The sequence below is a fragment of the Lynx rufus genome, unplaced genomic scaffold, assembly GCF_022079265.1.
Source record: "Lynx rufus isolate CCGP_SWC_20201006 ecotype Redwood Valley unplaced genomic scaffold, mLynRuf1.p SCAF_3, whole genome shotgun sequence".
Classification (NCBI taxonomy): Eukaryota; Metazoa; Chordata; class Mammalia; order Carnivora; family Felidae; genus Lynx; species Lynx rufus.
The window spans coordinates 38,051,185-38,072,740 of record NW_025814845.1 but is presented as its reverse complement, the minus strand read 5'-3'; the positions used below and the strand labels follow the sequence as shown (position 1 = coordinate 38,072,740).

Below are 21,556 nucleotides of genomic sequence, written 5' to 3'. Positions count from 1 at the left end.
TAAGTATTTGGTTTCACGGTTTGTTTGGAAGTTTTATGTTGGTAAGTATTAGAATGAAGACACATAGTTTAATAATGAGATAGACATTTCAAAATTGGGAAAATCTAAACAGATGGTCCTGGTATTCATAGGCATCTAGGATTATTCAAAAGGACAGTGTGAATATCTGTGGTAAGTTTCAGACCTGCTGTTTCATAAACCTGGATGTCATAACCTTCCCCTGTGCGTACCTTCTGTTCTAGTTGTGTCTAAACTCCCATCTTGTTATCAGGCCCTGGTTCCTATCCTGTGCTAAGATGGTGAGTTTTGGAGAGCCTGAGCTCACTAGTCCACCCAACTCGCATCAGCCCCCCTCACTATGAGCTTTGGCCTGACTCTACTCTTCGGTTCTAGTGTCCAGGCTGCGGTTCCTTCTTGTGCAAAGAATGGAAGTCAAAGCTCCACCTCTACTAATGGGTGTTTCTTCCTTCCTGAGCCTTGCTTTGTCAAACTCTCTGGCAACTCTATTTCTTTCAAATACAGGACTCTGCTTTTGCTCCTCAAGGGAATGAAGTTTTCATACAAAAACAAAAAATAAGGACTCGAAGAGAATCAATTGCTGCTGATGTACCTTTTTAATGATGAGATCTACCTCCCGTAGTGCATGTCCTTGTATTTCCTGTTCTTAGACTATGCATAATATGTTTGCTAACATAACACCTGTTGTTCTTCCATTGTTTTTGTTGTTGTTGTTGTTTTCCATTGATCTCTGTGGTGCTTTTTACCTGTTATCATACTCTGCCTCCATTCCTAGATTTCTTATTACCTCCAACATTGTTGATATTCAGCCATTATACATCCTTATGGCTGTAGTGGTATTTATAGCCAGAGTGCGTTCTAATTGCCCCTCTCTACTAATTGCTAAATATTTTAAATATGACACCTGATAGGTATCTGGCCTACTGTCGTGGCTAAGCCCCAAATCATTGGGTTCTGGCTTGTTGCAATACTGTCCATACTCTTTTAGACTTCATTTCTGGAAGTAACCATGTGTACGATCTCATTATCACATTGATAAGACACAGTTTGCTAGCCTTTTGCAGGATGGACTGGGTTATGTTCTCTTTCAAAAAAAATTTTTTTTAATGTTTATTTTTGAGAGGGAGGGACAGAGTATGAATGGGGGGAGAGGCAGAGAGGATGCAGAATCCAAAGCAAGCTCCAGGCTCTGAGCTGTCAGCACAGAGCCCAAGGCAGGGCTTGAACTCACAAACTGCAAGATCATGACCTGAGCCGAAGTTGGATTCTTAACCGACTGAGATACTCAGGCGCCCTGAATATGTTCTCTTGATTATTCCTCCTCCTAATCTGTTAATGTATGATGTCACAGGACATTGCCTAAGAGGAATTTATTCCAATTTTATTTTGAGTCTACTAGTTGGTTTAAGCATGCTGTTTCCCAATTTAAAACATTTGCTAAAATGAGTAAAGTTTTAAGGGTTTTTAGAACAAGAAAATTAAGAAGTCTGTTTGGGGAAGACTATAGAAGACAAATTCCTAAGCATCAGACCTATTTCTACTAGAAGATAATGAATTGGAAATGTGATGGTGGTTCATAGTAGAAAATCATATGAATGGTTTTAGAAACAATACATATATTTATTGGCACGTGATACAGAAAGTAGTGAAAATATAAAAATGAAGGATGAACTAATATCCATTAACATAACACTATAAATAATAGCAAATACAAATTTACATTAGATGCATTAAATGGATATTTGTTTTGTTTAAAATAATCTTCACTGATGTTTAGAGCAGTTTTATTCATACTTGCCAAAACTTGGAAGCAACAGAGATGTCCTTCAGTAGGGGAGTGGATAAACTGTGGTGCATCCAGACAATGGAATAGTATTAAGTGCTAAAATGAAACAAGCTTTCAAGGCATGAAGAGATTTGTAGGAAACTTCAATGTATTATTACTAAATGAAAGAAGCCAGTCTGAAAAGGCTACATACAGTAGGATTCCAACTATAGGACATTCTGGAAAAGGTAAAACTATGGACACAATAAGAAAAGTGGTAGCCAGGGGTTGGGAGGAGGGACAGATGAATGGGTAGGGCTCAGAGGATTTGGGGGGGGGGCAGTGAAGCTACTCTCAGTGTTCTTTGTTGATGGATGCATTTGTTCAAACCCATAGAGTATAAAACACCAAGAATGGACTATAAAGTAAATGATGGACTTTGGATGATAATAACGTGTCAGGATAGGTTCGTCAACTGTAACAAATATACCGTGCCGGTAGGGGCTGTTGATCATGGGAGAGGCTGTGCATGTGGGGAGCAGAAGGTACATGGGAGATCTCCGTTCCTTCTCTCAGTTTTGCTGTGAACCTAAAACTGCTCTTAAAAAAAAAAAAATGGAGTCTGGAAAAAATGGAAAAACTTAAAAGCTTCACATAAAATTTTGTAGCAATATGTGAATGAGTCATTCTTATTGTAGGGACACTGTGGAAGAAAAGAAAATGATGATTCCAATAAAGTGGCCTTAGTGACATTCTTGAAGGTAAGGTTAGTGGTGCATTTTTATGCAGAGTACAGAGGCACGCATTTCTACAGTCTACATAGGGTATCATAGAGATGAAGCTTAATCATGCAGGAAAAAGACGGCGGGGGAGATTCCCTTCACTAAGATGGGGTTTGGTGACCAGATACAGGATATAAGGCACGGGGAGGAATTGATGGTTCTCAAGTTCTCATCAATGAAGCCTCACCCTTCGAAATCACAGATAATGAAAGGCAGAGGATTGATGGGGCTCCAGGGTGTGTGGTGTGGGGCACGAGTCAGTGAGTAAAGTGGCTGAAAGCACAAGAGAAAAATCAGTTCAAGAGTTCTAGTATGAACGGGGAGAACCACATATGACTTTTTAAGATTAGGTTTTTGAATTGTTTTATTGATCCTCTGCTTTGCTTCCTAGAGCTTTGCCCCTGACGTGCATTTATTTAACAAGCTCCAAATTGCTTGATGGATGTTATTTGTGGTTATTATATAAACAGGTTTCCTTATTTATGGTACTTTTGAAACTTTTTATTGATCAAAATTAGTTTTAAGTAAAATTATTGTACAGAACCAACTGTTCCACTTTAAAAGAATAGTTTAAGGTAATGATTCTCAACCTTGGTGGCACATGAGAGTCATGTTGGGGAGTCTTCAAAAACATACAGATGCCTGGGCCTCACTCTAAAGATTTTGATTGTGATTTAAGGAATTGCCAGAGAAGGCCAGCAAAGACCGGGATCAGGTCACAAAACTTGACTTTGCCTTAATGCTGAGAGTGGATATGAAATCTTTTTCAGGAGGTGGAATTGTAATAAACAGTCTGACAGAGACAAGTTTTTATGTTTGCCAATCTACTAATTTACAATGAGAAATGTGCCAAGTGGGTGTTAATGCTTGAGCTGGCGGGCCATTCTTTCCTCTCCTTGTGGGGTAGGTCATACAGAACTAAATTCTAATCAGAGAGTTGCATGGAAAGCTTGTAGATCAAAGAAATTAATATCTGTAGTGCTGTGCTATAGGAGCCAGAATACTCGTCTTTTTGTTCAGCATTCCAGACTGTACTTAGGTGGATGTTACATTTCCATCAACAGTGGGTTAAGTGGTCAGTTTCCTTATATCTTGCCAACGATAGATTACTTGTTCTAATATTTGCCAGTCTGGTGTGTGTACAATGAAAGCTTATTGCTACTTTAATTTGCATTTTCTGTATACTACAAAGTTTGAATGTTTTTTCATATGTTGTCTTCTTAGATTTATTCTTACATGAATTGACTAATTACATATAGTTTTGCCAATTTTTCTCTATTGTGTTGTCTTTTTCTTGTTAATTGCTAAGTGCCCTTTTGAATACTCTATGTTAGCTGTCATCTGCATTATATTTTTTTCCGACTTGGTCCTGTCTTGTTTATGGTATTGTTTGCCTAATAAATATCAAAAATTTTTACTTGGTTGAATGTATTCATCCTTTTAGAATAATTTTAGGTTTTCTTTTTTTTTTTTTTTAATTTTTTTTTTTTTCAATGTTTATTTATTTTTGGGACAGAGAGAGACAGAGCATGAACGGGGAAGGGGCAGAGAGAGAGGGAGACACAGAATCGGAAACAGGCTCCAGGCTCCGAGCCATCAGCCCAGAGCCTGACGCGGGGCTCGAACTCACGGACTGCGAGATCGTGACCTGGCTGAAGTCGGACGCTTAACCGACTGCGCCACCCAGGCGCCCCTAATTTTAGGTTTTCTATCTTAGCCAACAGTCTCCTCTGCCCTGGATTCTGTATGTGGACTCCTATGAATTTTTTTCTTAAAAATTTTTTTAAAAACTTAAAAATAATTTTCAACATCCTGTTCATCTGGTTTTTGAGTATAGTGTATTTGTTTTTTTTCAGTTGAATGGTCAGGTGATATTCAAACATTATTACTAAATAAATCATCCCCTTTCTTCTGTTTTTGCCCATGTTGAATGCTTATACTGGGATTTTGGGGAGGCTGTCTAATCTTTTACATTAATCCAATTTATTTTTACTTATGTTTACTGACTATTATATTATGGTCTAATATAGTCATTTTATATTTCGATGTAATGTTTCAGATATAGTTATACTGTGTTCTAATTATAGTTATGTTGTCTTCTGATTTAGAAAATATTCTTTGTATTTTTTAAAAATGATTTTTTTTTAACTTTTGGGAGCTATTTATTCTTCCTTATGTATACTTGAAGATGGTTTTATCCAGTAAAACTTTTTAAAAAATTGTATTGAAATCTTAATTGGAGTTGTCATAATTAATAATTTTGTGAGAATTAACCCTTATAATAACAAGTGCTCTTACCCACAAATATGTCTTTCCATTTGCTCAGATCTTTGATTTTCTTTATGAGATTCTCGTAGAGGTAACTGGCTGGCTCAGTCAGTAGAGCATGAGCCTCTTGATCTCAAGGTTGTGAGTTCAAGCCCCACGTTGGGTGTAGAGATTGCTTAAAAAAGAGAGAGAGAGAGAGAAAGAGAAAGTTTTGGTAGTTTCTGCTATGTAAATCCTATGTTTTCCTTATTAAATTTATCACAACTTATTTTATACTTGTGAATAGAAGATTTTTTATCCATTTTCCTTTCTAGGTGATTATTGCTTTAATATAGAAAGCTGTGTTTCTTTCTCAGTATTTATAACAATTATAATTTTTTTGTATCTTATATTTTTCCTTAACCACCTAGTGTTGAATAATAAGGCAAGAGGTTGCATCTTTGTTTAGTTTCTGTTTTTAATTGAAATAGGTTGGGTGTGCTGAAACCTATAATGATGTTTACTGCTCATGTTTGGTAAATATTTTTATTTGTTTTCTTTATCTCTGGCTGCTGGGTATCTGTAGTGTGCAGTTAGATCTCTTTGTCTGCTAACTAAGGGTGGGCCATACAGCTATGGTGTTTTAAAGAGTTATCTCAAGGAAGGGAAAGCATTCTCAGCGTCTCTGAGCCTCTGTTAGCTCCAGTTAAAATATTAGGAGGAAGCCTCTTTGGTCCTTGTCTTCCCCCACCACGTCAGCTTCAAGGGTATGGAGGGTTCGGCCCACGTATTAGATTCTGCTCAGCTTCTTAGAAGGCAAAGAAGATGGTTATGCATCAATATGCTGCTGTTTACCTCCCATGGGCCCTAAATCTACACGTGTGTGCCAGATGAGGTCCTGCAGGATTCTGGCCTTCCGGTTTTCACCTCAGGGCTCTCCGATTCTGATCCCCAGATTCATGTCTGGCCAGGGGAGAAAAGTCTGTCATGATAGCTTTTTCCCTGGCAGTGAGTATTTTTACGGGAGGAGAAGAGGAGAACAAAAATGAAAACAACTTTCTTGTTGCTTCTGATACATACCCATGGTTGAGATTTAATTCAGCCTTTTCTTTTCTAGAGGGAAGGCAAAAGCTTGGAAAGGTTAAATAATATGACCAAGATTATAATGATACTAAGTAGCCAAGTCAAGTCTGGGGCCCTGGTCTTCTGACTCCTGGGTTCATGCACATTTTAAAAATACCACATAATTTCTAGATTTTTGGAATAGTTTCTGAGCTGAGTTTCTGAAGGTTCAAAGAGTACAAGAAAATAATAACCTCAGGGAGATTCTAGCTGAGTGAATAATGGATTATTTAGAGATAGGTCATTTTTCTTAAGCTTTATAATAAGCGATATTTCTGTAGTAGACTTCAAGTAAAAAGCATTGGATATATGCCAAGGATGTCATAGGACTTCTATGTTTAGAAACTGTTTTCAATAGGAATAGTTTAGACTAGGATAAATAAACATTTTAGGAACAGATGTCCAAAGAACAAGTAAAAGTCTTAATTTTTCTATCCATTGAAATTCTACCAGAAGCAGAAATGTGGGGCTGAATAGTAAGAAAAATGATTGCATTCATACAGAACAGAAACTTAAAGTATTTACGAATAGAATTAGTAAGAATTACATACTATGATTTTAAAAATTAGTAACTTAAAGAGTGAATAAAAATTCTAATCTAAAAAAAATAAAAAAAGAATCATATGGATCTCACTTCTCTTTGGACACACAAAAGAAGATAAATTAATGCGGGTATGCCCAGGTTCTAGACAAGAAGTCTTAATTAAGATGCCAATTTTTTCCCATTAATTTATGAAGATACATACAAGTCTGGAAGTGTAAGTGAAAAACAATAGCTGAGAAATTACTGAGGGTGATGAGTAAACAGGAGTATTTGTGCCAACAGGTAATAAAACTTATTATAAAGCTACAGTAATTAAAAGGAGATACTGATACAAAAACAGATTTTTTATGTGAGTATGCTTATGTCCATGATCTTTCTTATGAGACTGTAGTTTCACTGTATCATTAATTTGTTAAATTTGTTATCAAGAAAGGGATAGCAGTATATCACTCCTCAAAAAGACAGGTACCCAGGCTACAAGGTTTAAATGAATAGTCCAATAGAAATAGGCCTAGGAGGTTTTTTCAGCCTATGTTCCAGGCCTCATCCACCTCCATTCCTTTTCCTTTTTAAAAGAATTTCTTCTCTCAGCTTCCCTTCTGTATATTCTTTTCTTTTCTTTTTTTTCTCTCCAAAACCAGGTTCTTAATGAGCAGGATACAAAGCACAATTTGAGTTTGGATGTAGTTTATAAACTACAGTGAATAAAATCAGTGAGTAAAATCAGTGATTGACTTTCAGTAAAGGAACCTAAAAGAATTGATGAAATATTGGAGAAAAAAAAGTGTCTTTATTGAATATCACTCCAAATAAACTCCAGTTGGATGATAGATTTATTTCTCAAATGCTTATTTATTTGACAGAGAGAGGGAGAGCGAGAATGAGCATGGGAGGGGCAGAGAGAGGGGGAGGGAGAGAATCCCAAGTAAGCTTCATGCTATCAGCACAGAGTCTGTTGCAAGGCTCCATCTCACAAACTGTGAGATCATGACCTGAGCCGAAATCAAGAGCTGGACGTGCAACTGAGCCACCCAGGTGCCCCAAGATGACAGATTTTAACGTAAAAAATAAAACTAAGTAAAAAAGGAGCTAAAATATAGGTGAGAACTACCCTATAAGCCAGCAATTGCACTATTAGGTATTTAACCAAAGGATTAAAAGTACAGATTCGAAGGGGTACATATGCCCCAATGTTTATAGCAGCACCATCATCAATAACCAAACTATGGAGAGAGCCCAAATGTCCATCGACTGATGAATGGATAAAGAACATGTGGTATATACACATACATACACACAATGGGGTATTACTCAGCCATCAAAAAGAATGAAATCTGGCCATTTGCAATAATGTGGATGGAGCTAGAATGTATTATGCTAAGTGAAATAAGTCAATCAGAGAAAGACAAATACCATATGATTTCACTCATATATGGAATTTAAGAAACAAAACAGAGGAGCACATGGGAAGTGAGGGGAAAAAAAAACAGAGGGAAACAAACCACAAGAGACTCTTAACAGTAGAGAACAAACTGAGGGTTGATGGGGGGAGGTGGGTGGGAGATGGGCTAGATGGGCCATAGGTATTAAAAAGGGCACTTGTTGTGATGAGCACTGGGTGTCGTACGTAAGTGATGAATCACTGAATTCTCCTGAAACCAATATTGCACTGTATGTTAACTACTTAAAATTAAAAACAAAAGCTTCAATAAAAAAGAAAGAAAATATAGGTAAATATATCTCTAATCAAAGTGGAAAAGCTGCTTCTTTTTAGTTCATTTTATGTAAAGGAATTTGAAGATCCAACCAAAATATTTGATTTGGGAAATAGTTATTCTAAGCCAATAGTATGTAATCTAAATCCTTAAGAGAGAAAAAAAAGGGATGTATGAAAATCTGGTGATTCTGGAGAAAATAAAGCCACTGATCTGAAAGTTGTTAGAAACTCAGGACCTGAATTCATATTTCACTCCCAAGTGACAAATGACTTTAATTAGGAGTCAATTTCCTCCTCACAAATTGAGTATAACTTATAGTATATTCTGGATCTAGTTACTGCCAGGAATTTTAACTAGTTGGTTGTTAAACTGTTGGTGGCTTGAAATCAATCATGATGACGGTATTTACACAATGGAAATTGGCAAATGCTATCAATCAGAAGACTTTCTTTCTTCCTTTTTTTTTTTTAAAGAGGCATTTACCAGCATATCACTTGAAATAAGACTAGGTTTGTTAGAACTGTAGAGAACAAAACTGGTACTTACCAGAGGGGAGCTGGGGGCAGGGGGTGAAAGAGGTGAAGGGGATTAAAAGTACTCTTAACCATGATGAGCACTGAGTAATCGATAGAATTCCATTAAATCAATATATTGTACACCTAAACTAACACTGTATGTTAACTATACTGGGATTAAAATTTAAAAAATTAATAAAATAAAAGGAACAAATATGAAAAATACCTTAATAAAGTATTAAATACTGTTTCATTTCCATCAGAAATAAACAGTGTCTGGTATGAGTGTCCTTCATTTATGAAGAAATTTTGAGGTCATCTCACCTTGATAACAAACTTTGTGTGTTCACTGAAGTCATCAAATGATGTCTTCATGTTGTACCTTTCAATACTCACAGCATACATATCATTTGTATTTCCTTATTTCCTTTTCAGATACAGTTGCTTCCAAATGTGCAGTTTTTCGCTCGATAGTTTGTTGAGAGGTTATACCAACCTGACTGGCCTCACCAAAAGTTGAAATTTGCTATTATTCCCTAATATTGATTTTGCTAGCTTTGTTTCTACTTTCAGTCTACCGTGTAACCTGATTTGTGTTTTTGACATTTTATTTTTAATTGACTTATAATCTGTTTCCTTTCTCTGAGCTTGATCCAAGTACATTATTGTTTTAAACTTTAGCTTGAGCTGTTGTTTATTTTGACTCTTCCCAGGCATCTTTGGTTCTGGCTGACAGGGATAGAATGGGCTTTTCTTTCTTTCTTTTTGAATTGTTAAGAATTCACAGACTTTATTTTTTAGAGCAGTGTCAAATTACAGAAAATTTGAGGAGAAAGTACAAACAGTTCCCATGCACCCCCTTATCCTGCCCCGAGTTTCCCTTATTAACATTTTATATTAATGTGATACAGTTGTTATAAGTGATGAACCTATTTGACACATGGTAATCTCCCCAAATCCATAGTTTACATTAGGGTTCACTCCTTGTGTTGTATATTCTTTGGGTTTTGACAAATATAAGGACATGTTCCCATCATTACAATTTCATACAGAATAGTTTCAGGGCCCTCAAAATCACCTGTGCTCCCCTATTCCCTGCGCTCCCCTGTCCGCCTCTGCCTCTGACCCCTGGCAATCATGCGTCTTTTTCCTGCTTCCATACTTTTGCCTTCTCCTTAATGTCATATAGTTGGAATCATATACCATGTACTTTTTCAGACTGGCTTCTCTCAATAATATGCATTTTGGTTTCCTCTAAAGTCTTTTCTTGGCTTGATCATTCATTCTGTTTTAGCACTGAATACTATTCCCTTGTCTGGATGCACCACAGTTTATTTTTGAAACCTTCACCTACTGAAGGTCATCTTGCTTGCTTCCAAGTTTTGGCATTTAGGAATAAAGCTGCTATGAACTTCCCTATACGGGTTTTTGTGCGGATTTGTAACTCCTTTAGGTAAATACCAACAAGCATGGTTGCTGGGTCATCTGGTAAGAGTATGTTTATTTTTGTAAGAAACCTCTAAACCGTCTTCCAGAGTGCCTGTATCGTTTTGTATATTTCCACCAACGATGAATGAGAGTTCTTGTTGCCCCGCACTCTCACCAGCATTCGGTGTGTCAGCATTCTGGGTTTTTTGGCCATCCTAGTATGTGTACAGTGGTGGGTCAGTGTTGTTTTAATTTGCATTTCCCTGAAGACCTGTCCTTCGGAGCATCTTTTAATATGCTTGTTTGTCATCTGTACGTCTTCTTTGTGGAGGGGTCTGTGCAGACATTTGTCCTATTTTTTAATTGGGTTCTTTTCTTTTTCTTCTTTTTCTTTTTTAAATCTTTATTTATTTTTGAGAGAGAGCGTGTGAGCAGGGGAGGAGCAGAGAGAGAGGGGGACACAGAATCGGAAGCAGGCTCCAGGCTTCGAGCTGTCAGCACAGAGCCTGACATGGGGATCGAACTCCTGAACTGTGAGATCATGATCTGAGCTGTAGTCAGATGCTTACTTAACCAACCGAGCCACCCAGGCACTCCTAATTGGGTTATTTTCTTTTTGACTTTTAAGAATTCTTTTTTTAAGAGAATTTTTTATTTTTTTATTTTTTTATTTTTAAAAATATTTTATTTATTTATTAATTAATGTTTGTTTATATTTTGAGAGAAAGAGACAGCAGGGTAGGGGCAGAGAGAGAGGGAGACACAGAATCTGAATGAGGCTTCAGGCTCTGAGCTGTCAGCGCAAAGCCCGATGCTGGGCTTGAACTCACAGATCACGAGATCATGACCTGAGCCGAAGTCAGACGCTCAACTGACTGAGCCACCCAGGCGCCCTTGAAATATTTTATTTATTTTTGAGAGAGAGACAGAGCATGAGTGGAGTGGGGCAGAGAGTGAGGGAGACACAGCATCCAAAGCAGGCTCCAGGCTCTGAGCTGTCAGCCCATAGTCCAATGCGGGGCTCGAACTCATGAACCATGAGATCATGACCTGAGCTGAAGTTGGACGCTTAACCGACTGAGCCACTCAGGTGCCCATAAGAGAATTTTTTTTAATGTTTAATTATTTTTGAGAGAGAGTGAGCAGGGGAGGGGCAGAGAGAGGGGGACAGAAGATCTGAACTGGGCTGTCTGTGGTGACAGCCGAGAGCCCAACACGGGCCTCAAACTCATGAACTGTGAGATGGTGTTTTGAGCCAAAGTCGGTTGCCCAACTGACTGAGCCACACAGGCACCCCAAGAATTCTTTATATATTTTGGATGGCAGTCCTTTATCAGATGTGTTTTATAAAGATTTTCTCCCGATCTGTGCCTTGTCTTTTCGTTCTCTTTATAGTGTCATTTGTAGAGCTGAAGTTATTAATTTTATAAAGCTCAATTTATCAAAGTTTCTTTCGTGGCTTCTATTTTGGTGTTATATCTAAAAAGTCATTGCCAAACCCAAGAATACCTGGCTTTTCTCCTATATTATATTCTGGGAATTTTATAGTTTTCCATTTCATTTTTTAAATCTATAATCCATTTTGAGTTAATTTCTGTGAAAGGTGTCAGTTCTGTGTTTAGAGGATTCTTCTTCCTTCTCCTCTTTCTTTTTCTTCTGCCTGTGGATTTCCAGTTATTCCAGCACCATTTGTGGAAAAACCTCCTTTTCCCATTGATTGCCTTTGCTTCTTTGTCAAAGATCATTTGTGGGTCTATTCCTGGGTTCTCTGTCCTATTCCTCTGAGCTGTTTTTTCACCAGTACCACATTGTCTCTATTACTGTAGCTTTAAAGTGAGTCTTGAAGTCAGGCAGTGTAAGTTCTCCAGTTTTGTTCTCTTTCAGTATTGTGTTGGCTATGCTGGGTCATTTGCCTCTCCATATAAACTTTAGAATCAGCTTGTTGATATTCACAAAAGAACTTGTTGGGATAGACTTGCTTTTTTAAACTAGAATTTTGGTCTTGCTTTTTAAATTCAGAGCTGTTTTTTATATTTGTTCTTGTTCCAATGCTATTTGCGTGATACTTTTTTTTTTTTTTTTTTTTGCCGGGCGTGGTGGGTGATCATCAAAATTTTTATTGTTGGCCAGTGTAAGTAATAATAGTAAGCAGTTGTACGAAACTTTGTTATATTTCTGCATTTCTATACATGAATGTATGCACATGCAAATAAAAGATTGTGACTAAAGTAGGAATTTTTACCCCTAAAGACCTGTTCTTGGGATAAGGGTGCTATAGGTATTTTTTCACAGACTCCACTGGGATCTTTTTAAACTACATCTACCCGCCCCTACCTATCCCTGTTGGAACCATCCCAGTTGTTGAGAATCACTCTGTATTTTGAGTCATGTTACTGTTTAGAGTGCTGTGCATTAGAGCACAGTGGAGGCAGGTTAAAAAAAAAAAAAAGGCTGAGAATTGCTGCTATCAAGTAACAAAACCAAACATGTCTCCCATTAAGGCTTGTCTGCTCTCTTTGCCTGAATTTAAGTTTATTTTACAAGGGTATAGGAGTCTTAACATGAAAAAAAGAATTATTTTAGTAAATATGCTAGTGCAGTGCTATATAAAATAAGCTGTCCAAAAATGCCATATTTATTTTTTTATTTACTCTTTATCTAAAAGAAAGAATAGGCATGCTAGCTTCTATTGCTATATTTTAATTATTCAGGTCGTGGCTTTATTCTTATTATTAGCAGTTAGAGTTTAGTAGATTTATATTCCAAGGATGTTTGATATGACATTGGGTTTCTACAATTTGTAATTCAGTGCCTACATTGTGTTACGAATTGTGCTCTAACGGTTATGTCTTCATTCTCTCATAAGCTTACATAAATTTTTCAAAATTTTATAGTAACATGTAGGGAAATATTATTGTTTTACATTATGAAATATTTAACTCAAGCAGTCAGGGGGTATCAAGTTAATCTAGTTATGTGGAAACTGGTCTTTTCACCTTGCCTGGAGCAATCACCTCTGTTTCTTCTCCGTTAGCAAAATAGGAGAGAAATTCACACATCTTTACGCAAAGGTGAAACATTAGTGAAACACAAACTGGTGGGCTGGGAAACCACTTTGATAAGTGTCATCTAATTTTTACTTGTTTAAAAAGTATTAGATTAAATATTGTAACTTGTTTGTTCATATCTTTTGTCTATAGTTTTTGGTTTGGGGGTGAGGGTCTTTTTCCAGCTGACGTCATTAGAGCTTTGTAGATGGAGATAAAAGTGATGAACTCTGTGTTTGTTCTATGCTGCAAATATTCTTTCTGCCTTTTTATTTTATTTTGGTTTTATATACTGTCTTATGACCTTTTTTGCACTCAACTCTGTATGTTGAGTGTTTTCCTGTGCCATTCAGGTTTTTGTTGTTTTGTTGTTGGTTTTTTTTGTTGTTGTTGAGAGAGAAAGAGAACAAGTGGGGAAGGGGAAGACAGGGGCAGAGAGAGAGTCTTAAGCAGGCTCTATGTTCAGTGCAGAGCCCGATGTGGGGCTCAATCCCACGACTCTGGGATCGTGACCTGAGCTGAAATCAAGAGTTGGGTGCTCAACCGAGTCACCCAGGCACACCCCCATTCAGTACTTTTGATGATGTCATTTCAGTGGTCTATAGAACGTTCTGTTTATTAGATTATAATTTATTTTGCCGGTCCCCTCATATCAACATTAGAATGTTTTGCGGCCTGGAATTTCAATCAGTAGATCTGGGTATTAATTAATTCAACAAACATTCATGAATACTTATTAAGAAATATAATTGAAATTAATTTGATTTAAAAACATTTTTCATAAAAATTGGATTTTTTTTCAAACTTGAAATATTTTTATTTTGGAAGCTAGTGCAGATATTTGGAACAGAATAGAAGATAAGTACAGATATTCCTAAAATTTTTGGCTTTATTGGCAAATTTCTTAAAATATGCAGTTTTGATATCTAGTGATGTTCATTTATGCTTAATTTATGTTTATGCTTTTTAGGAAGTATAACAAAGTAAAATGTGAGAAGTCATTTTAATTAAAGTTTTTTTTTCTTTTTTAAAGAAACTATTCAAATAATGTCATTTAAGAAGTTTATACCTCATCAAAGTCTAGAAATTAAGTACCAGGCCCATTACAAGGCTGATTCTTTGGTTATATTTATTGTAAAGTTAAAGACAAAAAAAAACTTTGTAACTCTTTTATGATCTTATGAATCTTATTTTGAGACTTACAAATCTTAAAAAAAAAGATATATCCTGTAACAACTACTTTAAGTCAAAATCTTGAAAATGTTTTTGTTTTTATGTTTAAAATGTAAATTAAACTTCAGGAAACTCTCTGAGTAGTTTTTTATTGTTGTTGTTGGTTTTTGTTTGATTTTTACTATTTTATGATTACCTAAAGTTTTCCAACGTAACATGGATATAAAATATAGAGTACTCTTAATGATCCAAAATGATTTCTTTTAAGATCACCATTTTTCACAATAACGTTTGTTAACAGAGCCTCTTCTTTATAATACACAATGTTGGATCATGAAACAGAGTAAACAAACAGGTCATTGTTTAAAATAAATAGTGTGTACTGTGTTCAAAGGACTGTGAATTTTTGTTTTGAATTGTTCTTATTATATAATTTTAGTTCTAGATTACAATACATATTATATTTTAATTTGATGTGACACAAATATAATTTAGTTTTAAGTGCAGTATTAAAAATTTGTAATATTCTTTACTTTTTAATATATAAGCATCACATGGGACTGATTTTTAATCTTGGAGGAAAAAAGTCTGTTTTGTGGGGAAAATAAGTAAATAAATAAAGATAATAACTAGGGCATGAACAGAAGCCAAGTGTTTGGAAATTCTGTCTTTCAAAAATATTTTTTTCTTAATTTGCAGTTATTTTTTCTGAAGTAACTGCTGTAACCTGACTCTATATTGCTTTCTAGAACATTCTTTTGGAGTTATCACAGGTCACTTTTATATATCTTGGCACACTACGTTTGGTAGAGTAGGTTTGTTTGTTTTTTTTTAACAGAACAATTTGTGAGTTTGGAGAGTATATATTTATAATAAGTTTTTTAATCTTTATTTTTAAGAGAGAGAGACAGAGAGTGAGCAGGGGAGTAGGGGCAGAGAAAGAGGGAGATACAGAATCCGAAGCAGGCCCCAGGCTCTGAGCTGTCAGCACAGAGCCTGACATGGGGCTCGAACTCACGAACCACGAGATCATGACCTGAGCTGAAGTCAGATGCTAAAGTGACCGAACCACCCAGAGAATAAACTTACTGTCCCATAGTTATGCACACACACCTAGGAATTCAGCATTTGAATAATTGTGTTCTTCCCTTTACAAGGAAGGGTTTGCTTTTGCGACAGCACACGAAAGAGTATTACCTAGAGGTCAGGTCGAGGTAGAGAAGTAACAGCTTGCAGGTTTTTCAGTGAATACTCTAGGCCACAGAGGATGACATAAGCTGAAGTTCGAGGCTGGAAGGGTCTGTATTATGCAGGTGGCTGGAAGAGCAAGGTGACCGGATAAACTGTAGATACAAAGCCGGGTAGATCGCCCAGGCAGTCAAGAGAACAAAACCTGTGTAGATAAAAAGCGTGTAGCAGTCAGTAGTGCTCTTTGTGTGCCACAGCTGGTGCAGCGGACTGTTTGCCAGGCACTGGGACAGCCCTATCTGAGCAAACGGCACCACCGCCCTCTGAATGATTCCAATAAAAATCCTACAAGTCACTGTTAATGCTGTTCTTTCACCTTGATGCCAGATTCACTAACATATGATAGATGGGAAGTCCTTTCCTTCTCTCCTGTGCTCTTTCATCCTCTTAGTCCGAGCCGGGATCATCTCGGCTGGATCTGTGTGGTGGCTTCCCTGATTCTGCCTCTGCCCTCTTCCAGTCCATTCTCCAGAGGAGCCAGAGAGATCTTTTAAGAGAAGCCGGGTCCTATCCCTCCCAAGTTAATACTTTCCATTGAATTTTAATTTCATTTAGAATAAAATCTGACTTTCCTACAAAGTTCTAAGTCCCTGACTAATGATTTTGACCTCATCTCAGATTGCCCTTCACCTCTGCTTCCAAGCATCCTTTGAGTTCCCGCCACACTGGTCTTTTTGTTTATCAAACATACACACTCAAGTTAGCACTTTTCCTGGTGCTTTGCCTTGCTGCCTCTTTTTCATCATCTAGATCTGAGTTCAAATGTTGCTTCTTCAATGAGGGCTTTCCTTTTTTTTTTTTTTTTTTTTAAGTTTATTATTTTTTTGAGAGCGAGAGGAGAGTGAGCATGCCTAAGTGGGGGAGAGGTGGAGGGCGGGGGTGGAGAATCCCAAGCAGGCTGTACACGGTCAGCGTGAAGCCTGATGCAGGGCTTGAACTCATGAACCAGGAGATCATGACCTGAGCCAAAGGCCGTCACTTAACTGACTGAGCCACCCAGGCACGCCGGTGAGGCCTTTCCTGGGCGTGCTTTCCATGATAGTATCTATCAGTGCCCTAACCGATCCCTGTTTCATTTAATCACATCTGTTTTATTTCCTTCATTGCTCACAACGGTGTTTAGAATTCATTCATTCATTCATTCATTCAGTGCATATTTATTGTACCCAGTATATGCTAGGCATTGTTCTGAGTACTTGGGATTCATCAATGAACAAAAAAGACAAAAGAAAAACTCTGTTCTTATGAAATTCACATTCACACAGTACATAATAAATAACACATAACTAAATTATAGTTGGGCCATTTGTTAGAATGTAGCAAGTGTAATAGACAAAAATAGAGCATGATAATCCAGATGGGGAGATCTGGATGGGTTTTAGGGGCAGAGTGTATATTAAATAGGGTGGTTGTGGTAGGTCTCATTGTGTTGATAATTAAAGTAGAGTTCTTTTGTTTCTTTTGTTTTTAGCTTCAGCACCAGTCAGCAAAGTGAATAAGTACTGTGCTTCTTCCAACTTTCATTCCACTTTGGGAAAAAAGAATATCATCATGTCAAGCATTACGATTGACCCAGATGTCAAGCCTGGTGAATATGTCATCAAGAGCCTCTTTGCAGAATTTGCTGTTCAAGCTGAAAAGAAAATTGAAGTTGTAATGGCTGAACCCTTGGTGAGTAGAGCTGACCTATAAATCTGAAATATTTTCTTGACTTTTGTATTAACCATTCTAATAACAAAATTTCCAAACGAAATAATGTACTTGAAAAAAAAAAATTAAAGGAAGCCAATCTGAAAAGGCTACATACTGTATAGTTCCAACTATATGACATCCTTCAAAAGGCAAAATTTCGGGAGACAGTAAAAAGACCAGGGGGGCCAGGGATTGTGGGTGGAGGAGCAAAAAGGCACAACACAGAGGATTTTTAGGGCAGTGAAATTACGCTGTGTGATGCTACAGTGCTGGATACATGTCATCGTACATTGTCCATAGCCACAGAATGCACAACACCAAGAGTGCTCTGTCATGTAGGTTATGGAATTTGGATGATTAGGAAGTGTCACCCTGGGTACATCACTAGTAACAAATGTAATACTCTGGTGGGGAGACTGTGCAAGTGTGGAATGGGGTGTATGGGAAATCTGTCCCTTCCACTCAGTTTTGCTGTGAACATGAAACTGCTCTAAAAAAATAGTCTTTAAAAGGGAATTAAGGGATAGGCTGGTCAAGTGGTGATCTAGAAAGCCGTAATGACTTTAGAATCCACCTTAGTATGTTACTGCGGGTTACCAAAGAACAAAAATGGATTTCACCAAGTGGAATTGTTGAGACAGATAAAACATAAGAGCAAATAAAGGAGAACCTAGAATCTTCTGCAAGTTGATGACATGGCAGTCACCAAACTTACAATAAACCAGTAAATTTATTTTTAGACATATAGTGCATGAAGCATACTTAAACGGTGTGGGAAGCTCCATGTGATTAGAGCTTATGGTAAGGAGGAAGGAAGAGAAAGACTGAAAGCAAATGTTTGAGTGAGATTCTAGAGAGTGGTGAAGGTTGTTGCAATAGATAATTCAGTCGTTGGACCCTAGGAGAGAGAAGAGATTGAAGGCAGAGAGTTAAGGGGGGCTTGGCTGGCTCAGCACACAACTCTTGATCTTGGGGTTGTGAGTTTGAGCCCCTCGTTGGGTGGAGAGATTACTTTAAAATCTTTAAAGGCAGAGACTGCTATTTAGCTGTTGTATATAATTCAGGCTGGAATGAAAAGAGTCTTGAACTAGAGCATTAACAATGGCAGTGGTTGCAGAGGAAAGTAAAGTAAATGATGAAATCAGTAGGAGTTGGCAGTTAAATAGGAGTAGATGTTTTTGAGTGAAAGTAAAGGTTAAAAGTTCTTTGAAGTGTTAGAAGAGATGATGTTAGGTAAAGAACATGAGAATATTATGGGGGTAGAAAAGGGGAATGAGATAATTTTTCTTTTGTGTATGGTAAGGTCAAGATCCTGGAAATCTAAACAATGTGGATTTATTTGATTGGTACCTGGGAATTCTTGTTGGTGACCAGAGATGGGGACCAGAAATAGAGATTTTTGGCATCATCTACGTTAGGGTGATAAAGCCAAAAGAGCAGATTACAATATCAAGGAAAAGAGTATGTGCAATGGCATTATTATTGTCAAATGATATAGAGAGACAGAGTACAAGGAACACTGAGAGAAGTTATTGGACCTAGGAATTAAGCAGCCTGAGAACAATTTTAGTAGGGTGATACAACTTTAGGAAATAACTTCCGGAGTTTGAAGGGGCTGAATGTGTAATGTATCAAGATCCCAGTGTAGGTTAGAACCGAGATGATCACAATGAAGATAAAGGTAGAGGATGTAACAGCTGAAATGTATTTATTCCTTATACAGCTGGGTTAGGGCTCAGTATTCACCAGTGATTTGAGACCCCAGAGGGTTTGTTACTTCTCCGAAGCTCAAAGCCAGAATGAGGAGTTAGGCACACTAATGGCTTGAAAGCCTGTAAGCTTACTCATTCCACTGTACTTCCTGGGAAGGAAGGAAGGGAGGAAAGGAACAGAAGAGAGAATAGGTGGTGACCTAAGAAAGGTGGGAAATTGGAAGTATTGTTATGTGTTCATTTTCTTAGTGAAGTGTTGGACCTCACGTTGCTAAGATTGCGAAGGTATGTGGGTGGGTACGTGCATGCCTGTGAGCAATTTCTTGCTGTCACTAAGTAGGAAAAAAACTGTGAGGAAAGCATCTATGCACAAATGTATATGAGGTCTAATAAATAATAATATGTAAAAGATCATTAGCCAAAATGTATGTTTTAAAACATACATTAAATCCTTCCATAGTCGCTTCCTATGTAACAAAATAATGATTTTGTTTTTATCAGTGCATATATATTTTAGAGCATGTGTGTGAAGTTCTGCCTTAAAAATAAGATTACAAGGACTTGTAGATAGGAGTTAATGGTTATGAGGTTGGATTATAAATGTGCTTAATCTATAAAGTGTTATTTTCTTCATCAGTGGTCTGTTCATTACGTGATCATGTGCTATACTAGCCTGCTTAGCCAGCATACAGTAAGAAAGGGAGCCACTTTTTAAAAAATGCACATTACAAAAAGTTTATGGATCATGGTGACTAGTTGATACTACTGTTTTATAAAATTGAAGTTTCCTAAGGGTAGAACTTACGTGGTCTCACCAAAAAAGGAGGGGTTGGAGATCGGGTAGATATATAAAGTGATGGACATGTTAATCAAGTCAGTGGTGGGAATCCTTTCACAGTGTGTACATACATCAAATCATCACAATGTACACTTTTTTAAGTTGATTTATTTATTTTGAGAGAGAGAGAGAGAGAGGCAGCACAAGTGGGGAGGGGCAGAGAGAGAGAGGGAGACAGACTCCCAAGCAGACTTCACACTGTCTATGTGGAGCCTGATGCGGGTCTTGAACCCATGAAACCATGAGTTCATGACCTGAGCCAAAACCAAGAGTCAGACACTTAATCCACTGAGCCACACAGGTGCCCCACATTGTACACTTGAAATACGTTACACTTGCGTTTGTCAGTTCTATCTGAATAAACCTGAAAAGAGAAAAATGTTTATGAAGAATTTCAAGTTTGTATAAAAGTAGGGATTATAGTGTAGTGAACCCTTGGAACCCATTGCCTGACTTCAGCAACTTTATTTTTTCTTTCTTTTCTTTTCTTCTCTTTCTTTCAAGATTTTATTTTTTAAGTAATCTCTACTCCTGACGTGGAGCTGGAACTCATAACCCTGATACCAAGAGTCTTACCTTCCACCAACTGAGCCAGCCAGATACCCCTGGCTTCAGCAACTTTAAATTCATATGGTTTTTTGTTTTTTTTTTTAAAAAACACTTTACCTATTTTATAAAATATTTCATAAATAACAACATGTGATGTGGTCCTGCTGGATCTCAAATATTATTCTTAAAGGAATTTTAATTTTGAAATACAAAGTTCTTGAGAGTAAAAGCCTTGAAAGTGAAGTTGCCTAATTTGACTGAGTTTATAAAGTGGTAACTCATATATCTTCCTCCTTCCTTTTTCTTCCAATGCCATTGTCCCTTTCCTAGCTCAGGGTCAGGTTCATGCATTCTAGATCATTGCAGTAACCAGTAGATAAGTGGTTTATCACCTTGCCATTTTTTTTCTTCTCACCAGACCTTGCTTCATCCAAAACATAAATATTATCACCTTTTCCCTTTAAAAACCTTGCTCACTTTTCATCGCTATGGAATGAATTCAAGTTCTTGGTGGGTCATTCCAACCTCTTCATAGTCTTGTTATGGTTTGTATAATGTCTCATGATTCTCCTATCCTGACGTATGCTATGACACTTCATGTATCCTCTGTGTGTTCTTTTGTCCTGGTGTGTTTTTTTTCTCTCAATCGAAAATACTATTAGCCCTTCTGTATTTTAAGCCTCTACTCGTCCTTCTAAACTTCCCACGTGTTCCCCTCTTACATAGTGATCGTCTTCAAGCTGTGCGAATCTCTGCTTTATCATAATAATTTTTCATGCTCCTAGATTCTGATATTGTCATCTTTTAATTGCTTACATGTTTATCTCCTCTGATGTGACCCACTTGATACCATGAGCCGGGTCTCACTGGCCTTTCCATCTCCAGCTCCTCCTGTGATGGTAAATGCTTAGTAAAGATTTGTATTTTAAGTTGCCCTTAGCCTTAAAAGACATTGTTGTGGGGTGCCCTTTGTTCTTCGAACAAAACATAATTTCATTGTTCCAGCCAGAGCTTTTAATAGTTCTTTCAGAATAGTCTGATACTGACTATATTTTATTCTGTAATTTAGTAGCTAATTTCAGAGACATCTGCTATGTAATCTGAGATGATAAAATTTGGGGAAGAGTGGTGAGGATTCCTCAAAATAGATGTTTCTAC

At 37.2% G+C, this 21,556-nt stretch overlaps 1 protein-coding gene across 4 annotated transcripts in view; it reads left to right on the top strand.

Moving 5' to 3' along the window:
* FRYL (FRY like transcription coactivator) overlaps positions 1 to 21,556 on the top strand; it is a 303,326-nt gene that overhangs the window by 133,216 nt on the left and 148,554 nt on the right. For 3 of the 4 annotated variants that reach the window (XM_047091763.1, XM_047091761.1, XM_047091760.1), the window contains one exon: positions 17,079 to 17,278. In XM_047091763.1, the coding sequence (XP_046947719.1) occupies positions 17,159 to 17,278 (120 nt within the window). In that variant the 5' untranslated portion in view covers positions 17,079 to 17,158. Of the gene's footprint in view, positions 1 to 2,481; positions 2,545 to 17,078; positions 17,279 to 21,556 lie in introns of all 4 variants that reach the window. The other variant, XM_047091762.1, reaches the window with a different exon arrangement.